Source organism: Podarcis muralis, chromosome 7, assembly GCF_964188315.1.
Source record: "Podarcis muralis chromosome 7, rPodMur119.hap1.1, whole genome shotgun sequence".
NCBI classification, from domain to species: Eukaryota; Metazoa; Chordata; class Lepidosauria; order Squamata; family Lacertidae; genus Podarcis; species Podarcis muralis.
The window spans coordinates 13,022,181-13,047,261 of NC_135661.1; the positions used below are offsets into that span (position 1 = coordinate 13,022,181).

The 25,081-nt window shown below is 46.1% G+C and overlaps 1 protein-coding gene across 1 annotated transcript; it reads left to right on the top strand.

Moving 5' to 3' along the window:
• The first annotated feature begins 11,931 nt into the window (after positions 1-11,931).
• ACTG2 (actin gamma 2, smooth muscle) lies at positions 11,932-24,350 on the top strand. The gene is made up of 9 exons (XM_028741124.2): positions 11,932-12,060; positions 14,124-14,285; positions 16,157-16,285; positions 17,667-17,777; positions 18,052-18,136; positions 19,099-19,260; positions 21,559-21,750; positions 23,495-23,676; positions 24,102-24,350. Exons 2-9 carry the CDS (start codon positions 14,160-14,162, stop codon positions 24,243-24,245), a joined length of 1,131 nt encoding a protein of 376 aa, XP_028596957.1. The 5' UTR covers positions 11,932-12,060; positions 14,124-14,159; the 3' UTR covers positions 24,246-24,350.
• The last annotated feature ends 731 nt before the right edge of the window (positions 24,351-25,081 follow it).

The following is a 25,081-nucleotide window of genomic DNA, read 5'->3' on the forward strand; positions in this document are numbered from 1 at the left end:
CTTCCGTTTCAGGGAGAGGGAGGAGATAGGAGTTACAGGAAAAGAGAAGCCAAAGGAAGGGATTCCATAAATAGCTTCTTGGTTCCATTCTTGGCACGGTTTGCCAAAGGATGGATCTGCACTTGACTTGTGCTATGAACTTTCAGTTCCAGCAAGTGCCGATATGCACTGAATCATCTAACTCAAGTTGGACAACCCCTTAAGCAATGCTTTAAGGCCTAGACCAGCAACTTAAAGGCCTAGACTGAGGGTTAGTTCGATATAGAGATTTAAAAATAGGTTTACTGTTGGAAAAATGACTCTGGTACCTCTACACCTTGTACCCTGTCCTCGTATCACATTGCAGTGAAGGGCAGGTTTAAAATATTTTAAATAATAAATAAATACACCTATAAAAAGAACATAAGTGTGATGACACTTCTCTCTTTCTCAAGCAGGTGTAGCCAATGTATGTTCCAGATGTTCCACGACTCTAAACTCTCATCCACCCCAGTCAGCATTTGCCAGTGGCCAGGGGTGATGGGAGCTGTAGTCCAGCAACACCCGAAAGGCCACAGGTTCCCCATCCCTACCCTGCAGGTTGTGTCTTGCCACCCGGCCTTGGCACTTGATTGCAGGTGCTTCTTCCACCCTGTAAATTGTAAACAGATCAGTGGGTGAGAAGCATCATCTACAACTCTGTGGCATGGAATGCTTACTGGGAGCGGAGGGGAAACTGACAGCTGGCTGGGAGGGGGAATAGAATGGAGAAGATGGAAAGGGAGGAAGAGACACAAAGATAAGAAGCAAGCAGAGAAGACCCATCTCCTTGTCTGCATAGGCCATGCCCTGGTTCACATTGAAAAGCCATCTGCTGTACGATACTCCCAGGTACAGAAGTGAGTGCTACCCTGAAGAAGAAGAAAAATCAATGGAGAATTTCAATATTTTTATGTAGTTGGCTCCAGCACCAGTGTGTCTAACCTCACCCCCAATACCCTAAAATGTAACAGCAAAATGAAAATATATAAAAAATTATAGAGAGAGAGATAGAGAGTGTGTGTCAGACCAACACAGCTACCTACCTGAATCTAGCAAAATGAAAAGTTCCTCTTTTTCCCATTCAGTGTGAACCGCACTGCAGGGCTGTCAAAATCTACTCTCTCCCACCCTTCCTATCTGCAATATGGAGAATGGAGTTGCATTGGAATTTGCAGCAGAAGTTGTTTTAAAGCACACTAAGTAAGAATTGAATACAAAAGTAAGTCCCATAGTTTAGCCATGCACTATGGGAAGAAGCCCTTTATTTTATCAATATCTGCAAAGCTTACAAACTGTGGCGGTGAAAACAAGTCTCTGGCAAGAGGGGCTGCTAGGCTTGGGAGCTCCAGAAGACGAAGCATGTTCCCTTGGCAGCTTCTTAAATCTCTTCCCATGCAATGTGAGTGCATGTTGGGTGTTATACTCCACTTAAGTGAGGCCTAGCCGGCCTGGCAAACACCCCACATGAATTCTGTGTACATCTACATCAGCCTTCCTCAACCTGGCGTCCTCCTAGAATCATAGAGTTGGAATAGACCACAAGGGCCATCGAGTCCAACCCCCTGCCAAGCAGGAAACACCATCAGAGCACTCCTGACATATGGTTGTCAAGCCTCTGCTTAAAGACCTCCAAAGAAGGAGACTCTACCACACTCCTTGGCAGCAAATTCCACTGTCGAACAGCTCTTACTGTCAGGAAGTTCTTCCTAATGTTTAGGTGGAGTCTTCTTTCTTGTAGTTTGGATCCATTGCTCCGTGTCCGCTTCCCTGGAGCAGCAGAAAACAACCTTTCTCCCTCCTCCAGATGTTCTAGACTCGTAATTCCTATCAGCACAGCACTGTCCAAGTAATTTTGCTTCCTGAGACAAAGGGCAGGATGGCACCCTCCCATTCCCCCAACAGAATCTGATCAGCAGTTGAATCTTACTTTCCCTTTAGTGATAGGTCAGCATCACAGAATTGTAGAGTTGGACCCAAAGGGTCACCTGGTTCAACTCCCTGTAATGCAGGTACCACAGCTAAGGAATCCCTGACAGAAGCCTTCCAACTTCTGGTTAAAAACCTCCGTTCCATTAACCACATTGGCAGGCGGGGCAGGAGGACCAGCAGAAGACAAATACAGTGTAAAAAAAGCAATAATAAGAATTCAGAAATAAGAAATCAAATGCAGCTTTGGTTTTAAAATAGTTGCAAACCTAACATAAATTTGTATATGAAATAACTTTATGGAAACAAATGACAATTAAAGAACAATGTATATCTGCCTATATCCAAAGCAAAAGAGCACAAACACAGTATACTGACAAATTATAAACAATGGGAACAGATGATGGTGATGATTGCTATTACAGTGGTACCTCGGGTTAAGAACTTAATTCGTTCTGGAGGTCCATTCTTAATGTGAAACTGTTCTTAACCTGAGGTCCCACTTTAGCTAATGGGGCCTCCCACTGCTGCCGCGCAATTTCTGTTCTCATCCTGAAGCAGAGTTCTTAACCCGAGGTACTATTTCTGGGTTAGCGGAGTCTGTTACCTGAAGCGTCTGTAACCTGCAGCATCTGTAACCTGAAGTACCACTGTATCACCATTATTTATTACCCAGCCTTCCCCATAACATTGCAGGGTGGGTTAAGTAAAGGTAAAGGTACCCCTGCCCGTACGGGCCAGTCTTGACAGACTCTAGGGTTGTGCGCCCATCTCACTCAAGAGGCCGGGGGCCAGCGCTGTCCGGAGACACTTCCGAGTCACGTGGCCAGCGTGACAAGCTGCATCTGGCGAGCCAGAGCCACACACGGAAACGCCGTTTACCTACCCGCTAGTAAGCGGTCCCTATTTATCTACTTGCACCCGGGAGTGCTTTCGAACTGCTAGGAACTGCTACCCATAGCGCCACCCGCGTCCCACCGGCAGGGTGGGTTACAACAGTTTAAAAATACAGCATTAAAACAATTTGAAAAACTTAACAATTACAAAAAAACACAATCACAAAAAACAACATAAAATGCAATAGCATCTAATAAAATGTAACAAAAATTCATACAGTTGCTTGTATTTAGATTTCCAATCTTTCTGCATTAGAAATATTCATGGCTGTTTTTCTAATAAGATATAACTCACAAAGTATCACAGAACCCAAACATGTTCGGACCTCTGTCTTTCTCAGTGGTCTCTGTACTCTGGACACAAAAATTGTTCAGTGTACAAGTACATATTGTGTGTGTGTGTGTGTACATACACACGCACACACACACGTAAATGGAGGTGCTCCCCCAAGCATATGCCACCTGTGCCCCAGAATCCTTTGCACTGCAGTGCGGTTTCACAGCAGAGAACGGTAGTTCTTGGGCCAGCTTGTGGCATGGCAGGGGGTTCCTGGAAAGCACAAACCTCCTGAAAAGTGCTCTCTAGTGTGTGAGGCTTGGGAAGGCATTGCCCAGTGGCAGCTGCTTCCCTGGGCCAGTCCCCGGAAGTGTGGTTTTTCTGCTTTTGGAGCTCAGGCTATGAGCCTCCCCCCTCCGCCTGCTGGGAGATGCCAAGGATTCCCTGCAGCTTCTCTTCCTCCTTCCGGCTGGCCTGCTTTGTGTCATAGGTTTCTGCTGCTCCTCTTGCTGCTGCAGCTGCATTCCATTCCAGTGGCAGATGCTGGGATACCAAGCGCCCGTGGTGGGGCTGCGAGGGAAGCTGGATTGGCTGCCTGGGTCAAATGCTTCCTTATTAGGCTGTCCACTGCCTGTCAGGGTTTGGGGCTTTCAAGTGCAAGTGTTGTCTTTTCGCCCAAAAGCTCCCAGGGTTTCTATGAAGGACCCCCTTCTTGCTCGGCTCAGTGGGCATTGGCTTCCTGCTTTGCTTGAGCACAAGGCAGCCTAAAAGCCCTCCAATTTCAGGACTGCAGTGGGCAAGGGAGTCCAGGAAAGCAGGGAGGGATGTCTGGCACCCCTGACTAGGTAGATCAGGGGTCAGCAACCTTTTTCAGCCGTGGACCGCTCCACCGTCCCTCAGACCATGTGGTGGGCTGGACTATATTTTGGAAAAAAATATGAACAAATTCCTATGCCCCACAAATAACCCAGAGGTGCATTTTAAATAAAAGCACACATTCAACTCATGTAAAAACACGCTGATTCCCAGATCGTCTGCGGGCCGGATTGAGAAGGCGATTGGGTCGCATCTGGCCCCCGGGCCTTAGGTTGCCTACCCCTGAGGTAGCTCTTCCCCCAGAGGAAGGATTGTAGCTCAGTGGTTGGGTATCTGCTTTGTATGTAGAAGCCACATGGAGCAATGGACTAACTTGGTGCAAAACTGAGTCTTTGACCCGGGTGAAATACAGTCTAGTTTTGCCCCTGCTTGGTATAAGGCAGCTTCTTGTGTTCCTATTATAGATAGCAAACTGGGAATGGGGCTGATCTGAAGTGGGCCAGCTTGCAAGGAAAATCATAACAAAAACAAACAAAGAGAAGTGTGTAAAGAACTTCTAATGCTTCACTTGCAAAATGGCGGCTTCTACCTCAGCCGCACTTCTGAGGTGTTAGTCTGAGGGTTCCAGGCACCTACTCAGGTTTGGTTTCCTTAGAATGCAGGCGTGTGGAAACGGTGGCGTCTTTAGGATATATGGTTTTATTTACACATACAGTATATACAAGGGGTGACCGGAAAGTTCGGTGAATGGTCACAGAAATTGGAGAGTGAGAAATAATTCGAACATCCAATTGGCATCGGAAACCCACAGAATGCTCACAATTGTGGACGGAGAGGAAGCTGTAACTCGAAAGATAGTGTATGAGTGGCTTACGCGTTTCTGTGAAGGGCGGCAAACCATCGAAGTTGACCCTCAGTCTCGCAGAGTGCCGACGAGCAGAACGGCAGCAAATGTCGACAGAGTTCATGAGTCATTGATGCAGGATCGGTGTTTGTCCATCTGAATGATGGTGGAAGAATTGCATATTCCACGTGAAATCGTTACTGAGTTGTCCCACCCTCCATATTTTCCCGATCTGGCCCCACTGGATTTCTTTCTTTTTCCAAAACTGAAATTTGTACTGAAAGGACACAGATTTTCCAACATTTCACACGTCCATGCTGCTGTGACGAGGGAACTGAAAGCAGTATGAAAAGAGGACTTCTCCAGAAGTTTCCAACAGTTCTACGAACATTGTCAACGGTGCATTGTATCAGAGGGGGCCTACTCTCAAGGCCTGTAAGGTATGTATGCTTGAATATTTCTCGCTGTCCAATTTCTGTGACCATTCACTAAACTTTCTGGTCACACCTTGTACAACCGGAGCATAAGGTGGAGGGCCTCACAGCATTAAGATCCCATTAGAACTTGTTTCTCCGTTTGGATCCAGCCCAGAGCAAGCAGGTCTCTGGGCTCATCAAGACTTCTGCTTGCCCCATGCTTTCTAGACACTGGTGTGAGCAGTTTTGCACGTCCCGCAGCTTTCCCCGGGAAAACGCACTCTTGACCGCTCAAGGGGTTTTTCCATGGAAAACCCGATAGCCATTTGGTTTGATTCAGCAGTAAACTGTGGGTTTTCGTGGGGCAAATGGAGGTGTGGCTGAGCCTGTACAGCTTCCATCCTGTTTCCAGCTCAGCTCACCCATGCTACTCCTGGCTCTTGTTCTCCTACCCAACAGCTAGGTGAGGGGAGTGAAGGAAAGACCCTCCCTTAGCCTGGAGGCCGCATCATTATTTTGGGATGCTAATGAAGCAGCCAGCTAATTTCTCTGACAAGTCCAGCAACCTCCTCTGTTAGATTCTAACCTTCACTGGGTACCAGACCACCAGAATGAGAAGGGACTCAGGACGTTTTCCAGATGGATCCCCCAAACCCACAACACTAATTAGAGAAGTCAGATAATTTCCGAGCTGTATGATAAGCCCATGGGACGCGGGTGGCGCTGTGGGTAAAAGCCTCAGCGCCTAGGGCTTGCCGATCGAAAGGTCGGCAGTTCGAATCCCCGCGGCGGGGTGCGCTCCCGTTGCTCGGTCCCAGCGCCTGCCAACCTAGCAGTTCGAAAGCACCCCCGGGTGCAAGTAGATAAATAGGGACCGCTTACTAGCGGGAAGGTAAACGGCGTTTCCGTGTGCGGCTCTGGCTTGCCAGAGCAGCGATGTCACACTGGCCACGTGACCCGGAAGTGTCTCTGGACAGCGCTGGCTCTCGGCCTATAGAGTGAGATGAGCGCACAACCCTAGAGTCTGTCAAGACTGGCCCGTACGGGCAGGGGTACCTTTACCTTTACCTTTATGATAAGCCCATATGGAATTTAGAGGTATTTTATGATACCCATCCCCTCCATCAACTGAATTTGAACATAAGCGACGACTGCTGCCCCACTCCTCCCCAACTGGCATGGGTTTTTTAGTTTAGGTTGCTTTTTGATGTTCTGTTTGTTTTATTGGCATTAACAATAGCAGCCACAGCAGCAGCAACAACAAAAACACAATAAAATAATGTTTGTTAAACATGGCTCTGGGTCGTATCCAGTGTAAAGGTAAAGGGACCCCTGACCGTTAGGTCCAGTCATGACCGACTCTGGGGTTGCGGCGCTCATCTCACTTTATTGGCTGAGGGAGCCAGCGTACAGCTTCTGGGTCATGTGGCCAGCATGACTAAGCTGCTTCTGGCGAACCAGAGCAGCGCACGGAAATGCCGTTTACCTTCCCGCCGGAGCGGTACCTATTTATCTACTTGCACTTTGACGTGCTTTCGAACTTCTAGGTTGGCAGGAGCAGGGACCAAACAACGGGAGCTCACCCCGCTGACCCTCTGATTGGCAAGTCCTAGGCGCTGTGGTTTAACCCACAGCACCACCCGCGTCCCTGTATCCAGTGTAGTGCTGTGCTAAAGTCATTTCAATTTATACTTGCTCCATGGGTGAAATATTTTGTGGAACATTGTTGCATGAGAGAATGCATAAGCAGGTTGCTGCTCTGTTTGCCGCACCATAGACTGCACAATCTGTTGCATACTGTTGATCCTCTGCCTGTTCCCAGGTCTCAAGGAGGCTTCCCTTTGCCACGGTGAGCTATCAGCATCTATCTGTGACTCTTGCCTCCCTCTTTTGCTGCTGCTGCTGCTGCTGCTGCCCACTCCTGAGAGGCTCTGCCTGGCTACTGTGTACATTTGTTTTCCTTAAAAAGGCAGCAGGGAGTTTCTCAGCTTCTGGTTGGATCTTTTAAGGCAGACTTCGCCAACCTGGCCTCCTCCATATGTTTGGGGTTAAATTAAAGCAATAGCTTCACACAGCGCTTAATATAGCTCTTCATCGCCTGGCAATCTCTTGACTCACCTCACACCATGCTTATATTATGTTTACTCAGAAGTAAGTCCTGTTAGCAAAGATCCTCTGCAGCTTTAGTGAGAAGGATTCCCCTTAGTGTTTCTGCATCTAGTAGTAGCTTCCTGCTCCATACAGGATTGCTCCTGTCAAACTTACATTGGCAGGGAGTACCACAGGCCCATTATAGGCTCAGGCACAATAAAGGCCAACCAAACTTCAGGGGCATGGGGGACTACCAAAAATTTGGCAAATCTTGTGCTACTGAATTAGGTGCTCCTTAGCTGCCCTGTTATGCTTATGGAGTCGTTACATTGATTTGTTAAAGCATTTTAATTGTTTTACATGTACCGTATTTTTCGCTCTATAAGACGCACCAGACCACAAGACGCACCTAGTTTTTGGAGGAGCAAAACAAGAAAAAAAATATTCTGAATCTCAGAAGCCAGAACAGCAAGAGGGATCGCTGCGCAGTGAAAGCAGCAATCCCTCTTGCTGTTCTGGCTTCTGGGATAGCTGCGCAGCCTGCATTCGCTCCATAAGACGCACACACATTCCCCCTTACTTTTTAGGAGGGAAAAAGTTAGTCTTATAGAGCAAAAAATACGGTAATTGCTGTTTGTTTTTGTTTTTTAAATTTTTTTACATGAGACATGGTTTTAACTGTTTTTAAGGGAAGATTGTGGCATTTGCTCTGAGGAGGCTAAGTTTATCACGTGATAAGATTTTCATACAGTCACAGAATTGCGGTGTTGGAAGGTGCACAAGGGTTATCAAGGTCAACCCTTGCAATACACGTATGTAAGTTATTGCTTCATATATGCTTCTGCTGCATTGCAAATTGCACTGAGATGCCTCGTAGGAAGCAATTCATTAATGAAACAAATAATGTGACCAAGTTTGCTGATAATAGCAAATGGTTCAGCTAAAACAAAGAGAGGTTGGGAAATGCTCCTGGGACCTATTGAGGTGGGCATCAAACTGGAAAAGCACCTGCCTTCATGTATATGCTGAGCTGGGTCTCGGGGTTGTGACCGATAGCTTGAGGAAAACATTGGTGCAATGTGGGGCTGCTCGGAAACAGGCGAAGAGCATGCTAGAGAACAATTTGGGAAAGAAAGCTGCTGATATCATAATGCCACAACCGGGGTGTGACAGTGGTGTAGCGTGGGGGGTGCAGGGGGGGCCGGCCGCACCGGGCGCAACATCTGGGGGTTAGGGTTAGGGGGCGCAAATCCACGGGTTAAGGGGCGCAAATCCACGGGTTAGGGGTGCAAATTACTTGCCTTGCCACGGGTGCTGACAACCCACGCTACGCCACTGGGGTGTGACTCCACTATTAACATCCACTTGGAAGGCTGAGTTCAGTTCTGGTCCCTGCATCTCAAATGTGGTATTCTAGAGCTGGGAAAGGTGTAGAAAAGAGTAGCCAAAATGATCAAGGGGCCAGAGCAAATCTTGAGTGCCATCAGAGTGGCACTGCCAGTCAGCTATGCAGAATCCTGTACTAGCTGCCCAAGAGGCATTCAGTGCCTTTCCTTGTCACTTCCCTTTCTGCACAAAGCCTGATCTTTGGGGGAAGTTGGTTGCAAGGCCTCCCAGTCAACTTCAGTTACTCAACCCGAATTGTATGGTACGTGACTGAATCCTCCTGGAAAATAGTGATAGTCTGGAAGTGCCCTGCAAGGTAGAGGGGCATCTACCTTGCTGGTGCTGAAATAGCTTCCTGGGCTTTCTCCCTGTCCCCAGGCCCATCTAATAATAATAATAATAATAATAATAATAATAATAATAATAATAATAATATATTTATACCCCACCCATCTGGCTGGGTTTCCCCAGCCACTCTGGGCGGCTCCCAACAGAATATTAAAAACACGATAAAACATCAAACATTAAAAACTTCCCTAAACAGGGCTGCCTTCAGATGTCTTCTAAAAGTCAGGTAGCTGTTTATTTCCTTGACATCTGTTGGGAGAGCGTTCCACAGGGCAGGTGCCACTGCTGAGAAGGCCCTCTGCCTGGAATACTCTGTGTTGCTTGGAGCCAGGGAACCAGGTGGAGGACCACCTTTTCCACCATGAGCTTCTGGGGCGCTTGGGTAACCTTTGCAAGCTCTCCTCCAGGGACCCCCAGCATGTGAGGTAGGGGGCAACTGAGGAGTGAGCCTGCTTAGTGGTAGCACCACAGCTGTGAAACACTCCCCCCCCCCCGCAGGAGCAACATACTGTGTTCTTTTGGTGCCACACAAAATCCTTTTTATTTTTGATGGCAGTGTTTCCCACTGGTGGTCAGCGGACACCAGGAGGTCTGCAAAACCCACCCAGGAGGTCCGTGGCATCACTCACATAACAAAAACAACCATTGTTGTTGTTGTTTAGTCATTTAGTCGTGTCCGACTCTTCGTGACCCCATGGATCAGAGCACGCCAGGCACTCCTGTCTTCCACTGCCTCCCGCAGTTTAGTCAAACTCATGCTGGTAGCTTCGAGAACACTGTCCAACCATCTCATCTTCTGTGGTCCCCTTCTCCTTGTGCCCTCCATCTTTCCCAACATCAGGGTCTTTTCCAGGGAGTCTTCTCTTCTCATGAGGTGGCAAAAGTCTTGGAGCCTCAGCTTCAGGATCTGTCCTTCCAGTGAGCACTCAGGGCTGATCTCCTTAAGAATGGAGAGGTTTGATCTTCTTGCAGTCCATGGGCCTCTCAAGAGTCTCCTCCAAAAGAACCATGGAGATATCAAAATGTTCAAAAGAACATTCAAAAGTCTGTGCCTTGGCTTTTGAAAAACAGGTGTCTGCAGTACTAAGCTATTTGGGAGCCACTGCTCCAAGACCTTTTACCCTCCGTGGTTTCTGTCTACAGTTCTGGTTGCATCACCTCAGAAAGGGTATTATGAAGGGCAACCAAGATGATCAAGGGGAGGGAGCGACTCACATATGATGAAAGGTTGCAGCATTTAGGACTTTTCAGTTTAGAAAAATGGTGAGTAAGAGGCGACATGAAATAAGTTTATAAAATCAGGCATGGCATGGAGAAAGTGGATAAAGAAAAGTTTTTATCCTTCAACCTCAACATCCACTGAAGCTGAATGTTTGAAAAATTAATGGCAGATAAAAGAAAGTCCTTCTTCACACAGTACATAGTTAAACTATGGGACTCACTGCCACAGGAATCAGTAATGGCCACCAACTTGGATGGCTTTTAGAAAACGATTAGATAATTCCATAGAGCAGCGGGTTATCACAGTGGCTCTGTTCTGCCTCCATGGCTGGAGGTAACAATGCTTCTGGATACCAGCTGCTAAGAGCTACAGGAAAGGCCAGGGCTCTCAAATCCTGCTTGCAGGTTTCCCACAGGCATCAGTTTGGCCACTGTGAGAGCAGGATGCTGGGTTAGATGGGCCATGGGCCTGATCCAGTGGTCAACCAGATGCCTATGGGAACCCCACAAGTGGAACCGAAGCACAAGAGCACGCTACTCTCTTGCAGTTTCCAGCAACTAGTATTCAGAAACACAGTGGCGTAGCGTGGGTTGTCAGCACCCGGGGCAAGGCAAGTAATTTGTGCCCCCTAACCAGTGGATTTGCGCCCCCTAACCCGTGGATTTGCGCCCCCTAACCTGTGGATTTGCCCTAACCCCAGATGTTGCGCCCGGTGCGGCCGGCCCCCCCTGCACCCCCCACACTACGCCACTGCAGAAACATAACTGCTTCAGGTCACGGAGGCAGAGCAGACCTCTGCTCTATGAATCTGTCTAATCCAGGGGTAGGCAAACTAAAGCCCAGGGGCCACATCCAGCCCAATTGACTTCTCAATCCGGCCCACAGGCGGTCCGGGAATCAGTGTGTTTTTACATGAGTAGAATGAGTCCTTTAATTTAAAATGCATCCCTGGGTTATTTGTGGGGCACAGGAATTCGTTTATTTCCCCCCCAAAATATAGTCGTCCCCCCACATGGTCTGAGGGACAGTGGACTGGCCCACAGGTGAAAAAGGTTGCTGACCCCTGGTCTAATCCTCTTTTAAAGCCGTCTAGGCTGGTGGCCTGTGGGAGTGAGTTCCATAGTTCAGGTGTGCGCTGTGTGAAGAGTCAGACCTTCCAGTCAGTGCTGGATTTAGGGCAGCGTGGACACACACATACATCGGCTCAGCAACAACAACTTACATTTGCATGGGTACCTATTGAGAAGATCCATAAAAAGCAACTGTGAAAATAGGAAATATTTAGGGGCGTGCCGAATTTGGTCTTTGCTTAGGGTGCCATATTAGGACCCTGTCCACTCCTGTCTCAGTGGATTGGGCCCCTGATACTGAAGAGGAAGGGTGTGCATTTGGATTCCCTGCTTGTGGAACCAGAATGTCTTGGTCTGACTCTGGCCATTCTTGGTAACTTTCTCACCTCTGTCCCTGGACCGGCTGCCACTTCCTCTCCCCGTGAAGCTTATAAGGACTTGCCCCTCACTTGTTTACTGAAGTGTAGCATAAAAGGAGTCAGTTCACAAATGAGGCGTTGCTTCCCAACTTTTTCCCTGCATACATTTTTCTGAAGATAATAATTCACCAGGCTCTGTTCTACCATCAGCCCAAGGTCAATATAATGAAATAAAACACCTTATATGGCTAACATACTATCCATTGGCCTTTTTAGGGTCTTGGCTTGGAGAAGATCCGCCTCTGAGGTTTTATAGTCTCACTGGTATTTATACCAAAGGCATCGTCAGAACAGAGTCCCCGAGGAAAGGAGTTTTCCTGTGCACTTGGTGAGTAGCTGCAGAAAGATTCCGCTTGCATGAACCCTCTTCTTGGAAACTGCCTCGTTCAGGGGCAAGGCAGGAGTCGTGCATGTCAAGGGAGACTTGGGACCCACATTGCTGGCTGGCCAGGTTTGGAATGCACCTGAACATTGCTCCCTGTGTGTGCCTCTGGGAGGAGTGAGTGGCCTAAGCTCTGCCGCTTCACTGAAGGTTTCTGCCGGTTTTTGTGGCTGTCTTTGTGCAAGTGTTGTGCAAGTGTTGTGCAAGGCTGTCTTTGTGCAAGTGTTAGCGGCTGTGGCTTGCCTCTCTCCACAGCACACTTTGGAGGCAGAGGGAAAGACCGGGACTTCTTGGGTTTATGGTCCAATATGCAATCAGGGTGTCAAGTCGTTGCTGTTTTTTAAAAGCGCAACTTGGTGTTTTGGATGCCACTTTTGGAGAAAGCCAGAAGTTTTTGACTACTATTCCTGTGGATGCTAAATAATTTGAGATTATCTGTCACATGTTATTGATCGCCTAGGGCTAACCCCTCCCCCCACCCAGTTATTTATTCCATACAGCTGCTTTATTTTCAATACTTGCTGAAATTAGTATTAGCTGTGACTGTTTCATCTTTCTTTGTATGATAAAAGCAGGCTGGTGTGCCTGAATCTGAAGGAAATATGTGGGGAGGGGCCTTTTTTCCCTTTAGAAGCCAGGGGTTGGAGAGATTATTTCCATTTTTGGGAAAAGCTTGTGAGAAACCTCGTGTTTCTGTTTACTCTCGCCCAGAGTCCTGGCGTGGGATGCCAGGCTTGCTCTCTGATTCATGCCTGCAGCTTGCGGAAAATTTAGAAAAATTCCAGAGGACACAGAACAAGGCTTGCGCGTTAGAAAAGGAAAATATAAGTATATGATACAATTGCATCCTCCAGGGAAGGAAATCTGAAGTAAAGTGATCCAAAATCTCTGGTGTGTGAAAACTCTTGTGCAGAAACCCAGCATGAAAGCAACTGCACTCTGCACCTGCTCTGTGACACCTCCCTCTGGTACAATCCTGGCACACAAAAGCTTATACAGTACCAAGAACAAACTTAGTTGGTCTCTAAGGTGCTACTGGACAATTTATTTTTAAAATATATATATATATATCCCGGTGATAATTCTGCTAGCCATCCACCCTCACAGAAGTACAGGCCCCACAGCAGGTTCCTTGCAGAAACGAAATGACTGTCAAACTAAATCTGCACTGCAGACATGCTTTATGGGGTATCCTCTCACGGTTGGATTCACTGGCTGCCTTCAAGTCAGTTCTTTGGTCAGTCTCTGTGTTTCATGCTTGCAACATACCGTAATTGAATCCCCTTCTGCCTGTCCTTCATTCAGGGCTGCCTGAGCCAAAACACAAGATTCCAACTCTACAACTATAGCATTCTATGATTAGTGCAAATTCATCCTAATAAACATATTTGACTTATATATGCAGCAACATCCCCCAATAGGAGGCATTTTTGTACAGTATGTCATTTTCAATAATATATTCATTTTTTTGTGCACTTTCCCTTAGTATATGCATTTTTGTAAGCACTGGTTGGCAAACTGCGCCACAACATTCAGATGAGCATGAATTCTGAAGGATGACTCTGTCTTTTGCTTCACATATTGTTTTGAAAAGAGCAGATTTGATAGCTTCAGCTTTAATTGAAATACTTTATTGTCACTTGTGCAACTTGTATACAGTGAGATTACAAGTGTATCTTGTATTGAATTCCTCCTCCTCCTCTACCTCAGAAAGAAAATGGGTTTTTCAAGGAATGATCTACCCACTGTGTAAAAAACATGTGTGTTCTCCCCAGATATGCATTGACTGCCCACTATAATAGCAACTCCCACTCAACGCTGGTGAGAGGAGATCAGGCTAGCTTGGAGGGAAAATGCACACACATCTCCGTCTTCAAGCCCCTCATTGCCACTCCCTATAGCATCTTCTGCCTGATGCCTTTGCCTAATGATGCCTCTTGCTTTCACCAGCAAAGACCCCTCCTGCACACACAGTCACTACATGTCCTTCCCGATCTTCCCTCTTCCAGGTCTCCTGTGTCCCAGCACCACCCTCAGTCGAAGCCATGTGTGAAGAGGAGACAACCGCCCTTGTTTGTGACAACGGCTCTGGGCTGTGCAAGGCTGGGTTCGCCGGTGACGATGCCCCCCGTGCCGTTTTCCCATCCATTGTGGGTCGCCCACGTCACCAGGTTTGTGCACAGAGTTCCCTTTGGGTGCTTCTAATCAGGGATTTTTTTCAGCTGGAACTGAGGGCACATCTCAGATGGACGCCATTGCTATTACAAGAGAACAGGGGAGGCATTCGTGGTGAGTTCCGGCACCTCTTTTTCTAGAAAAAGAGCACTGCTCAGAGCTGGGACTCAGTTAGACTGGTAAAGAAAAAGCTATTTATATACGTTGTATGTGCGATATAACATTGTGCCACCAAATGGCAATGTGGAATCCCGTTTTTCTCTACCTGTTTAAATTTACAACGCTTTAAACTGAAACACTTCTTTGATGTGTCTAGATCCAGCCTTGGACTATGGACTCAGCTATACAGCTGCAAATAAAACATTTTAAGCGTGTTTTAAATGTAATATACAATGTGGCATTAGATGGCAATAGGGAACCTTATGGAAAATTCAATGTATTTTTAAAAAGGCATTTTCAGAACAGTTTTTATATGTGTATAAAACTCCCATCAGCCTCAGCCAGCATGTTCAAAACATCTGGAGGGCACCAGCTTGGCAAAGGCTGATGCATGGCATATACATGGGATAAAATTTATTATTACCAAAAGTATAAGTATACAAATGAATTATCCAAAGAAACACAAGATGAAGAACTATAAATCTTAAATGAAAAAGAAAAGGAACACTACAGTTTATTAGGAACCATCAATAGAATATATATTCAAAGGTCATAGTCAGAAGTAATTGTACAACTAAATGTGTTTGGATGTAAGAAATTTGTAGTTTCATAGACCAGTAATTCTCATGTAAGATACTGTAGGACCCCATATTTCATCAGCTAAATGCACCTTGAGATTTGCTGAAAGTCTGGCAGCTTTTTCACTATTAGAGTATCCCAGAGCTTTGCAAAGTCTCTCTCCTGCCCCCCTTTAAAGAACTGGTAGAGCAAATTTACCAGTATTTGGGAAATACCAGGTTAGCAGAATCACGGGAGTTCAGAGCCAGCCACATCAGAAATTCAGCAGGGGAAAGATTCCAGCAAATTATTTGATTGAATAAGATAGAAGAGGATCTGTTTTGAATGTTTTGGTCACAAGCAACTGTTTGTGGGCAAAGGACTCTGACAGGTTAAGGTTTCCCATGCGCAGTGCTTTTTTTCTGGGGGTGCTCAAGGGTATGCAGTACTGACACCTTCCCCCCTGTTAAAAGTGTAGCACTTACTGGAACAACTTCAGGGTGAGTTCCAGCACCTTATAAATAAATAAAAAAGCACTGCCCCTGTGAGAATCCTTGGAAATGGCACAGTCTGTGGCTGAGTTCCCTTGATTCTTAGTTTTCACAGCTATTCATGCGACTGCATTCATGCCATGCAGAATGCTTGCCAAATGAGAACCTTGCCATGTCTGTAGGGAGGAAGAGTAATTGATGTTCAAGATCTGGTCCTTGTCATTCTGTCAGTGAGGCTGAAATAGTCCATATTCTAGGAAATGAGACTTGTGAAGGCCAACATAACGGTTCCCATTTAGCAGGGTGGAATGAAGAGTGCTGTGAGGCAGAATGCCAAAACTTACCATGAGCGTGTGATCAAGTTGAGATTTGAGCTGAGGATTCCCTGGTGCACCACACTCCTACCCAATATAAAATTTCACCTTCTTATTATTTATTTGCTTATTCGTTGAAAAATGTATTTTCCAGTCTGTCCTCATATAGTTCTAAGTGGGTTGGAGAAGGGCGAATTCTAAATGGTCTTCAGAAGGGAGAAGTTATGTTGGCGGCAGATGAGTGGGTGTTGGATTATCCAGAGTTTGTTTCCCTTTCTTTGAATACCTCATGCCTGGAGAAGGATGAAGAGGGGAGTTGATGATGTTCCTCTTCTTGGTTCCTAGGGTGTGATGGTCGGGATGGGCCAGAAAGACAGCTACGTCGGGGACGAAGCCCAGAGCAAGAGGGGGATCCTAACCCTCAAGTACCCCATTGAGCACGGCATTATCACCAACTGGGACGATATGGAAAAGGTGACAAGCTCTCCTCTTCGCAGTGGCGTAGCGTGGGGGGTGCAGGGGGGGCCGGCTGCACCGGGTGCAACATCTGGGGGGGGGCGCTCGCACTCGCAGCTCTCTGCCCCTACCTGGCTCACTGCTAAAATCCATGGGTTAGGGGGCGCAAATTACTTGCCTTGCCCCGGGTGCTGACAACCCACGCTACGCCACTGCCTCTTCGTTAACTTTTTAATTCAGAGTTTGAATGGGAGGTGTTTTTTTTATTAAAATAGAAAAGCACAGACAATAGCCAGGAAATAAAATAACTTCTCAGAGTCTTGTATAATGTGTAAATCAGCAGAGCACCTACTCCTAAACCTTCCTTCTCCAGCCTTGATGTTTCTGCGAGTTTGTAATAACATTGTATCATTTGATATGATCAAACAAATAATAGGATAACATATGAATGGCAATTGATAAATTTCTTGCTAGATTCCGTGGCTTTCCAATTGCATTTTCAACCAATTCCAGAAAGTATTGTAGGAATTAGAGGAATTTCATACATAACAGTGGCTAGAGAATAATCAGTCATTTAGCTGAGCCAATGTGATGGTCTGAAGACACGACACACCAAACTTAATGACATGATGATGGCCTACTTCCATTTTATAAATAAAGCATTTTGCTGCTCTTACCCACCAAAAAAGCTTTAAAGTATTAGTGTGTATAGTCACCATCCTCTGTACTTCTTTGGACCCTAGCAGCTGGGGTGACCAGACTTTGTGGCTTGGATCAGGCATAGGCAAACTCGGTCCTCAGGATGTTTTCGGACTACAGTTCCCATCATCCCTGACCTGTTAGCTAGGGATGATGGGAGTTGTAGTCCCAAAACATATGGAGGGCCGAGTTTGTCTATGCCTGGCTTGGATCCTAAGATCCAATGAGGTCCATGTAAGGAAAGCAATTCTCCAGGCCCTTGCCCCAGGTCCATGTGATACTGCACAATCTGATCTGCATTCAGGTTGCTAGGCTTTATGATAGAATTAGTGCCATTCAGTCATGAAAGATTCACAGTTATGGAACATACGTGTTTGGGCATTATGGAGGAATGACAGTGGCACTGGTCTGAGGAATGACTGCGTTTCCTGAGCATCCCCCCATAGAGGCAAATTGACGAGGTTATTTTGCTTTAAGGGAAAGTGTGCCTGATAGCAGTAGCATACAAATAAGAAATGGCTTATCTGAGTCAGCAGCACCAGCTGGGCACGATAGGCAAGACCCAAAGATGGATGTAACATTATGGAGTCTTTTCACAATCACTGGCCAACTCTGAACGCTTGTGACGTGTTGAGAATGAAGTCAGGCGAGACAAAGCCCGGCACATTGCAGGCAACTCTTCTTTGTCCACTTTGCCCAGATTTGGCACCATTCTTTCTACAATGAACTGCGAGTGGCTCCTGAAGAACACCCCACACTTCTGACAGAGGCACCCCTGAACCCTAAGGCAAACCGAGAAAAGATGACCCAGGTAAAACCTCCTCTCCTGCTCAGCTGGACAATGTACAATGAACATGATGTATCTGCTTCAAGTGGTGGATTTGGGAAGCCATTAAGGGAGTTGAGGCAGAGCTGGGGGGGGGGGCGGGGTTCCCCACACAAGCCCCATTGAGATGCCTTCTGCAGCTCCTTTCCATTTCAATAAGATTTGCGCAGGAGAGCAGATTGTGCTCTCGAGACCGAAGCCTCCTCTATCCAGCCCTGGAAGAGTGGTGTGCCATTCATTCTCTCTTTTCCCCTCCTAGATTATGTTTGAAACCTTTAACGTCCCTGCCATGTATGTCGCAATCCAAGCTGTGCTGTCCCTCTATGCATCTGGCCGCACCACCGGTGAGTGCTTAGCTTCAATTGCCGAGTCTTCAGAAGTCTGAATTCCATACAAGTCCACACAAATCTGAGATGAAAGAGAGCCAGTGTGGTGTAGTGGTTAGAGTGTCGTCCTAGGACCTGCGAGACCAGGGTTCGAATCCTCACTCATTCAGGAAGCCCGCTGGCACAATAGCAGAGGCAGCCTGGCGTTCATCCTGCTCCTGATGGTGTGCTGATGACCAAGCACTTTACAATACAGTGATATGGATGGTTGGCATCTCATTGGATTTCCAAAGACAATGGATTGGGCCTCCAGGGTTGAACTCAAACTGCTGGAGAATCACAGCACCTGCTGATAACTTGTAACTGCTGCCTCCCATGTTTTTTGCTGTGTTAGCAGTACCAAAGTGACCTCCCATGGGGCGCAGGACTGAACAGTGTGTGTGGAGGTCCTGGGCTGCCCAGGCAAAGGGCAAAGGAAAGCAGCATAATACATTCAGCACCAGCTTGGCTGCTGGAGTTGCCAGAAGGAGGCGTACAAGGTGTCATCCAATTGTCTTAGAGAGCCAACTCCAGATTTGTGTAGGGTTTAATCCATGGGTAGGCAAACTAAGGCCCGGGGGCCGGATCCAGCCCAATTACCTTCTAAATCCGGCCTGCGGACGGTCTGGGAACCAGTGTGTTTTTACATGAGTAGAATGTGTCCTTTTATTTAAAATGCATCTCTGGGTTATTTGTGGGGCATAGGAATTCGTTCATTTTTTTCTCCAAAATATAGTCTGCCCCCCACCACAAGGTCTGAGGGACAGTGGACCGGCCCCCTGCAGAAAAAAATTGCTGACCCCTGGTTTAATCCTTAGCCTTTTCTTCTCCCTAAGATGTCCCGCAAGACAGCGGGTAATATTTCCTGAGTAATATGTTGACGTAAGAAGAGTCAATCGTGTCACATTTGTGTCACAGTCTTCCTTCCTCTTCCTCCTTAGGCATTGTTCTGGACTCCGGTGATGGCGTCACTCACAACGTGCCCATTTACGAAGGTTACGCCCTGCCTCACGCAATCATGCGTCTTGACCTGGCTGGCCGCGACCTTACAGACTACCTCATGAAGATCCTGACAGAACGGGGCTACTCTTTTGTCACCACTGGTAAGGAGGGGCTGGATCCTTGGAGCTGACGGCAGGGACCTAGGTGGGGCTGCTTCAGCATTGCTTTTCTTCTTTACAGTATTTTAATTTTTTACTTTTTAAAGAAAAGCTCAGATAAGCACTTTTATATTGTCATGTGGCTCAAGACATCTTAGCGTTGTCTCCTCGTTGCATTTTTTGGAGGGGGGGAATTGAAAGTAAATGGGGGGGGGGAAATAACACATTTTGTTAGATGGGATTGCCTTACCCCATCCGTTAGAATCATAGAATTGTAGAGCAGGAAGGAACACAAGGTTCATCTAGCCCTAGAAATTATAATAGTGCAATAAAATATAAAAGACACACGGAAATACACTGAGAGGAAATGGGTAGAGAGAGGTGTATTGAAAGAAAACTAACAATAACAACAATAACTAAGGCAGGGTATATACAGTGGTGCCTCGCAAGACGAAAATAATCCGTTCTGCGAGTCTCTTCGTCTAGCGGTTTTTTTGTCTTGCGAAGCAACCCTATTAGCGGCTTAGCGGATTATCGCTATTAGCGGTTTAGCGGCTTAGCGGCTAGTAAAGGCTTAGTGGCTTAGCGCTAAAAGGCTATTAGCGGATTAGCGGCTATTAAAGGTTTAGCGGCTTAGCGGCTAAAAGGCTATTAGCAGCTTAGCGGCTATTAAAGGCTTAGCGGCTAAAAGGCTATTAGCGGCTCAGCGGCTTAGAAAAAGGGGGGGGGAGTGAAAAAAATCGCAAGACGTTTCCGTCTTGCGAAGCAAGCCCATAGGGAAAATCTTCTTGCGAAGCACATCGAAAAACAGAAAACCCTTTCGTCTAGCGGGTTTTTCGTCTTGCGAGGCATTCGTCTTGCGGGGCACCACTGTATAAGACAGAGGACACCAAAGAAGGAACAAAGGGGGAGGAGCAAAAGTAAAAAAAGTAAAATCGTTGTTTATTGCCTTGACATATGCTGGGAGGGCGTTCCACAGGGCAGGCGCCACTACCGAGAAGGCCCTCTGCCTGGTTCCCTGTAACCTCACTTCTCGCAGGGAGGGAACCTCCAGAAGGCCCTCGGAGCTGGACCTCAGTGTCCGGGCTGGATGATGGGGGTGGAGATGCTCCTTCAGGTATACAGGACCAAGGCCTGCACCAACACTTTGAATTGTGCTCGGAAACGTACTGGGAGCCAATGAAGATCTTTCAGGACCGGTGTTATATGGTCTCGGTGACCGCTCCCAGTCACCAGTCTAGCTGCCGCATTCTGGATTAGTTGCAGTTTCCAGGTCATGGCGGGAGATAACCAGAGCATGCACCACTCTGGCAAGACAGTCTGCGGGCAGGTAGGGTCTCAGCCTGCGTACCAAATGGAGCTGGTAGACAGCCGCCCTGGACACAGAATTGACCTGCACCTCCATGGACAGCTGTGAGTCCAAAATGACTCCCAGGCTGCGCACCTGCTCCTTCAGTGGCACAGTTACCCCATTCAGGATCATGGAGTCCTCTACACAAGCCCGCCCCCTGTCCCCCAAGAACAGTACTTCTGTCTTGTTGGGATTCAACCTCAATCCATTGTTATCTTCAACCCTTTCATTCCAATAGCTTATGAAAAGGACCCATCATTCTAGGAACTTGTTCTCTTGTTGGCTTCTGACTTCTCTTCCTGAGTATTCCATTTGAACAGATGCTAATGTTTGCCATATTTTCTTTAGCCATTCTTTCACTTGGTGGGGTGTGGCAGTCACTTCAGTCTTCTAATATTTAGAGATGCAAATTCTGTCTGCATTCTCATTTCTGTTATGAAGATCAGCTTACATATTGCATGGTGCTTATGTGGGTGTGTGGAAACATATGATATACTCCCCCCACATAGGAGACGACTGTACAAATGGGTGTGTTTTCTTTTGGGTATGTGCATTGTGTGTTCAACATCATGCCTAGCTTTGTTAACAGCCTTCCCCAACCTGGTGCCCTCCAAACGTTTTGGACTACATAGCCCACCAGCCCGCGTCAGCACAGCCACCTCTGGAGAGAACCTGGCTGGGGAAGACTGACTTAGGGCATACCTTCACTGCAAATAGAAGGGAGTGCTAAATCGCTTTGAACTATTGTGGCCTCTTTCACTGTGCGGAGAGTTCGCTAGGAGTTGTCCTTGTGGGATTGTGCTGAGAATCTTGACAGAGGGCATTTCCCAAGGTTGGGTGTACTGGGAAAAGTAAATTAAAACAATTCAATTTGGTACGTCTTAGTTCATCTACCATCATATCATCATCTTCATTTATTAATTTATATACCATGCCTCTGTCTTTCACAGCTGAACGAGAAATTGTGCGTGACATCAAGGAGAAGCTGTGCTACGTCGCTCTGGATTTTGAGAATGAGATGGCAACAGCTGCTTCCTCCTCATCCCTGGAAAAGAGCTATGAGCTTCCTGATGGGCAAGTCATCACCATTGGCAATGAGCGATTCCGTTGCCCAGAAACTCTTTTCCAGCCTTCCTTTATAGGTGAGTCTGCATCTCTCGAGTCTGGGGTCAGAGAATCTGAAGTAATGCATGAGAAACAATATTTCCTTCTCTCTTGGGCCTCTTTTCTTTGATTGTGATATTTCAACCTGAAAAATCATTTTTTGGTATTAATATTTTATTGAAAAGGTTTCAGTTATAAAGGAATAAAGTGAGGCAAATAAAAATAAAATAAAAAGGCACAAAAATGTGTAGAAACAATATACAAATATATACAATGTACGAAAAATACCTTAACCCATACATTCTTGTATAAATTTGGTATTATTATGCTAATACGTATGTAAATATTAATAGTCTACTACATTTTGTATAAATTCATTCCAATTTTGTTGTATTTATCCAAGCAGTCTACGTCTGTAACAGTCTGTTCATAAGTTGCAAGTGTTATCATATTGTCAATCCATTTATTAAAGGGGATTATATCTTTATTCCAGTTGATCAATATCAGTCTCTTGGCTATCATTAGGGCACATAGAATCTATTTTCAACATCCTGTTGTTAACTTCTATACCAGGCATAGACAAACTCGGCCCTCCAGATGTTTTGGGACTACAACCCCCATCATCCCTACCTAACAGGGCCAGTGGTCAGGGATGATGGGAATTGTAGTCTCAAAACATCTGGAGGGCCGAGTTTGCCTATGCCTGTTCTATACAATAGATATATAGTTCAGAAGAATATAGTTCAGTCAATCATTAAAAGAAAACAGAGCCTTACCTCTTGCATTCAATTTATTCATCCCTTGCTTCTCCCTCTGAAGGAAATCCCAAAGCAACTAACAACACCATACAAAAAAATACAGTCATCTCAAAAGACAAAGGAATATTTTATTTGACAAAAATGCTAGAATAAACCTATAGATACATTTTGCATTCAGTACTTAAGAAAACAACAATTCAGTCAACAATGAAAAATCCATAAACAATGGAAGAAAACTATATATGAGAATGAATTCTTCCCATTATATAATTATATAATATAATTATATAATTTTTACACTACAATAAAATTAAAAACCATGGCCATTTTTAAAAGAAGGTAGTATTTAAAGCCCAGTGAAACAGCGACAGCTCTTAAAGGCAAACCAACAGCAGTGGCTTTTGCCAGTTGACTACAAAGGCTCTGATGGGAGAGGATGCAAAGATGTTTGAAACATGCTCCCCAGAAATGAACTTAATTCCAAAGTTTCATCAAAGCCAACCATAGTTCAGTGGTTGAGGCACTTGCTTTGCATGCAGAAAAGAGAGCCAGCGTGGTGCTGTGGTTAGAGTGTGAGACTAGGACTGGAAGAGACCAGGGTTCGAATCCCCACTGGGCCATGAAGCTCACCTTGGGCCAAGCACGGCCTCTCAGTCTAACCTACCTCACAGGATTTGGTGGGGATAAAACAAGAAGGGAGAGAACCATGAGCACCACTTTGAACTCCTTCGGAAAAAATGGTGGGCTATAAATGCAATGAAACAAATGAATAGCTCAGGTTCAGTCTTTGGTTTCTCCAGGTAGGACTGGAAGTCTCCCCTCTCTGAAATCTTGGAGAGCTGCTGGCAGTCAATATAGGCAATACAGAGCTAGATGGAGCAATAGTCTGACTCAGTGTGAGGGTTTCTTCCTATGTACCTATCAGCTGGGTAGTGATCAGTGCTGAACTGCCAGAGGAAGTTCATCTTACTGAGTTCCCATCTGAACTGGGGACAAGCTACTGATTTTGGACCCTTCCTCCTAGGCATGGAATCTGCTGGCATTCATGAGACAACCTACAATTCCATCATGAAGTGCGACATTGACATCCGCAAAGACCTCTATGCCAACAACGTCCTTTCTGGAGGCACCACCATGTACCCTGGAATCGCAGACAGAATGCAAAAGGAGATTACAGCCTTGGCTCCCAGCACAATGAAGATAAAGGCATGTCTGCCCTCTTTTCTTTCAGGGTTTGAAATACTGTCCCTTAGCAGCCGCCCGGCCCCATCCCACTTGCAACCTGGCAGGACAGCACATACTGATGGGAACAAAGATCCATGAGTGTGCTATGGGGAGGGGATTACCCATGAGTTTTTGGAACTGTGCCCCTTCCAACCGTCAACCACAGGGAACTCTTTGCTGTTATGCTCTGATGGGTATTGGCCCACTGACATGCCTATGGAAATAATCCAAAATTTAATACTATCTGTAGTTGTTGGCATATATCTGATGATAGCTGTGGGTCTTGACATTTTCTCAGATCAGAACTGACTTTTTGTTTGTGCTCAGTCTCACACCTTACTTATTCGGTAGCCAAATGACCATCAAAAATGTCACTCATTAACCCTATTCTACAAATGTTTTCACAGATCATTGCTCCTCCTGAGCGTAAATACTCTGTTTGGATTGGTGGTTCCATCCTGGCCTCTCTCTCCACCTTCCAGCAGATGTGGATCAGCAAACCAGAATATGATGAGGCTGGTCCTTCAATTGTCCACCGGAAGTGCTTCTAGAGGCCAGAGCTAGATTCTTCTAGAGCATGGAGACTCCTTCCTCCTCCTCCTCCTTTTGCAATTCTTTCTAACTCTTCAATAAGCATTAAAACGTTTTTCAAACTCTGCCTGTAGCACTTTGTCCCCTGTTGTTGTTGCTGCTGTAATCTACTTTGCACCCTAAGGCTCAGGGCAGGTTACAACAATTTAAAATACCATTTTAAAACACACAACAGTTTTTAAAAAACAGTGTGGGTTCTTAAAATATACATTTTAGGTGTCAAAGGTGCTAGGGTAAAAAGATGTGTCTTCAGCATACAATGGAAACTATATAGTGAAGGGCCAGGTGTACCTCTGTGGGGAAGGAATGCCACAACTTAGGGGCTGCCACAGTGAATGCCCTCTCTTGGCTTACCACCACTCCAAACTTCTGTGGGTTGTGGAACTACCAAGAGGGCCTGCTCTGTTGACACTAGAAAACTGTTTGCAGCAATGAGGTGGTCTCTTTCAGATATTTGGGGCCTGAGTCCTTTTGGGCTTAAAATGTTGATGTGATGACCCTGAATTGGGACCAGAAATGAACTGGCAACCAGTTCAGTTGTTTCAAAACAGCAGCTACATGAGATCTAAACAGAACCCCAGCCAATAATCTGGATGCTGCATTTTGGACCAATTGAAGTCGCTGAGTCGTTCAAGGTCAAGCTCACGTACAGCACATTGTAATAATCTAGCCTGAAAGTTACCAGAGCATGGAATACAGTGGTCAGGTCTTTTGTATGCCATCAATCTTCACATCTTGCTCTTGAGTAAACTTATTTATGTTTTATAAAGTGAAGGTATGCAATTCAGAGAAGTGG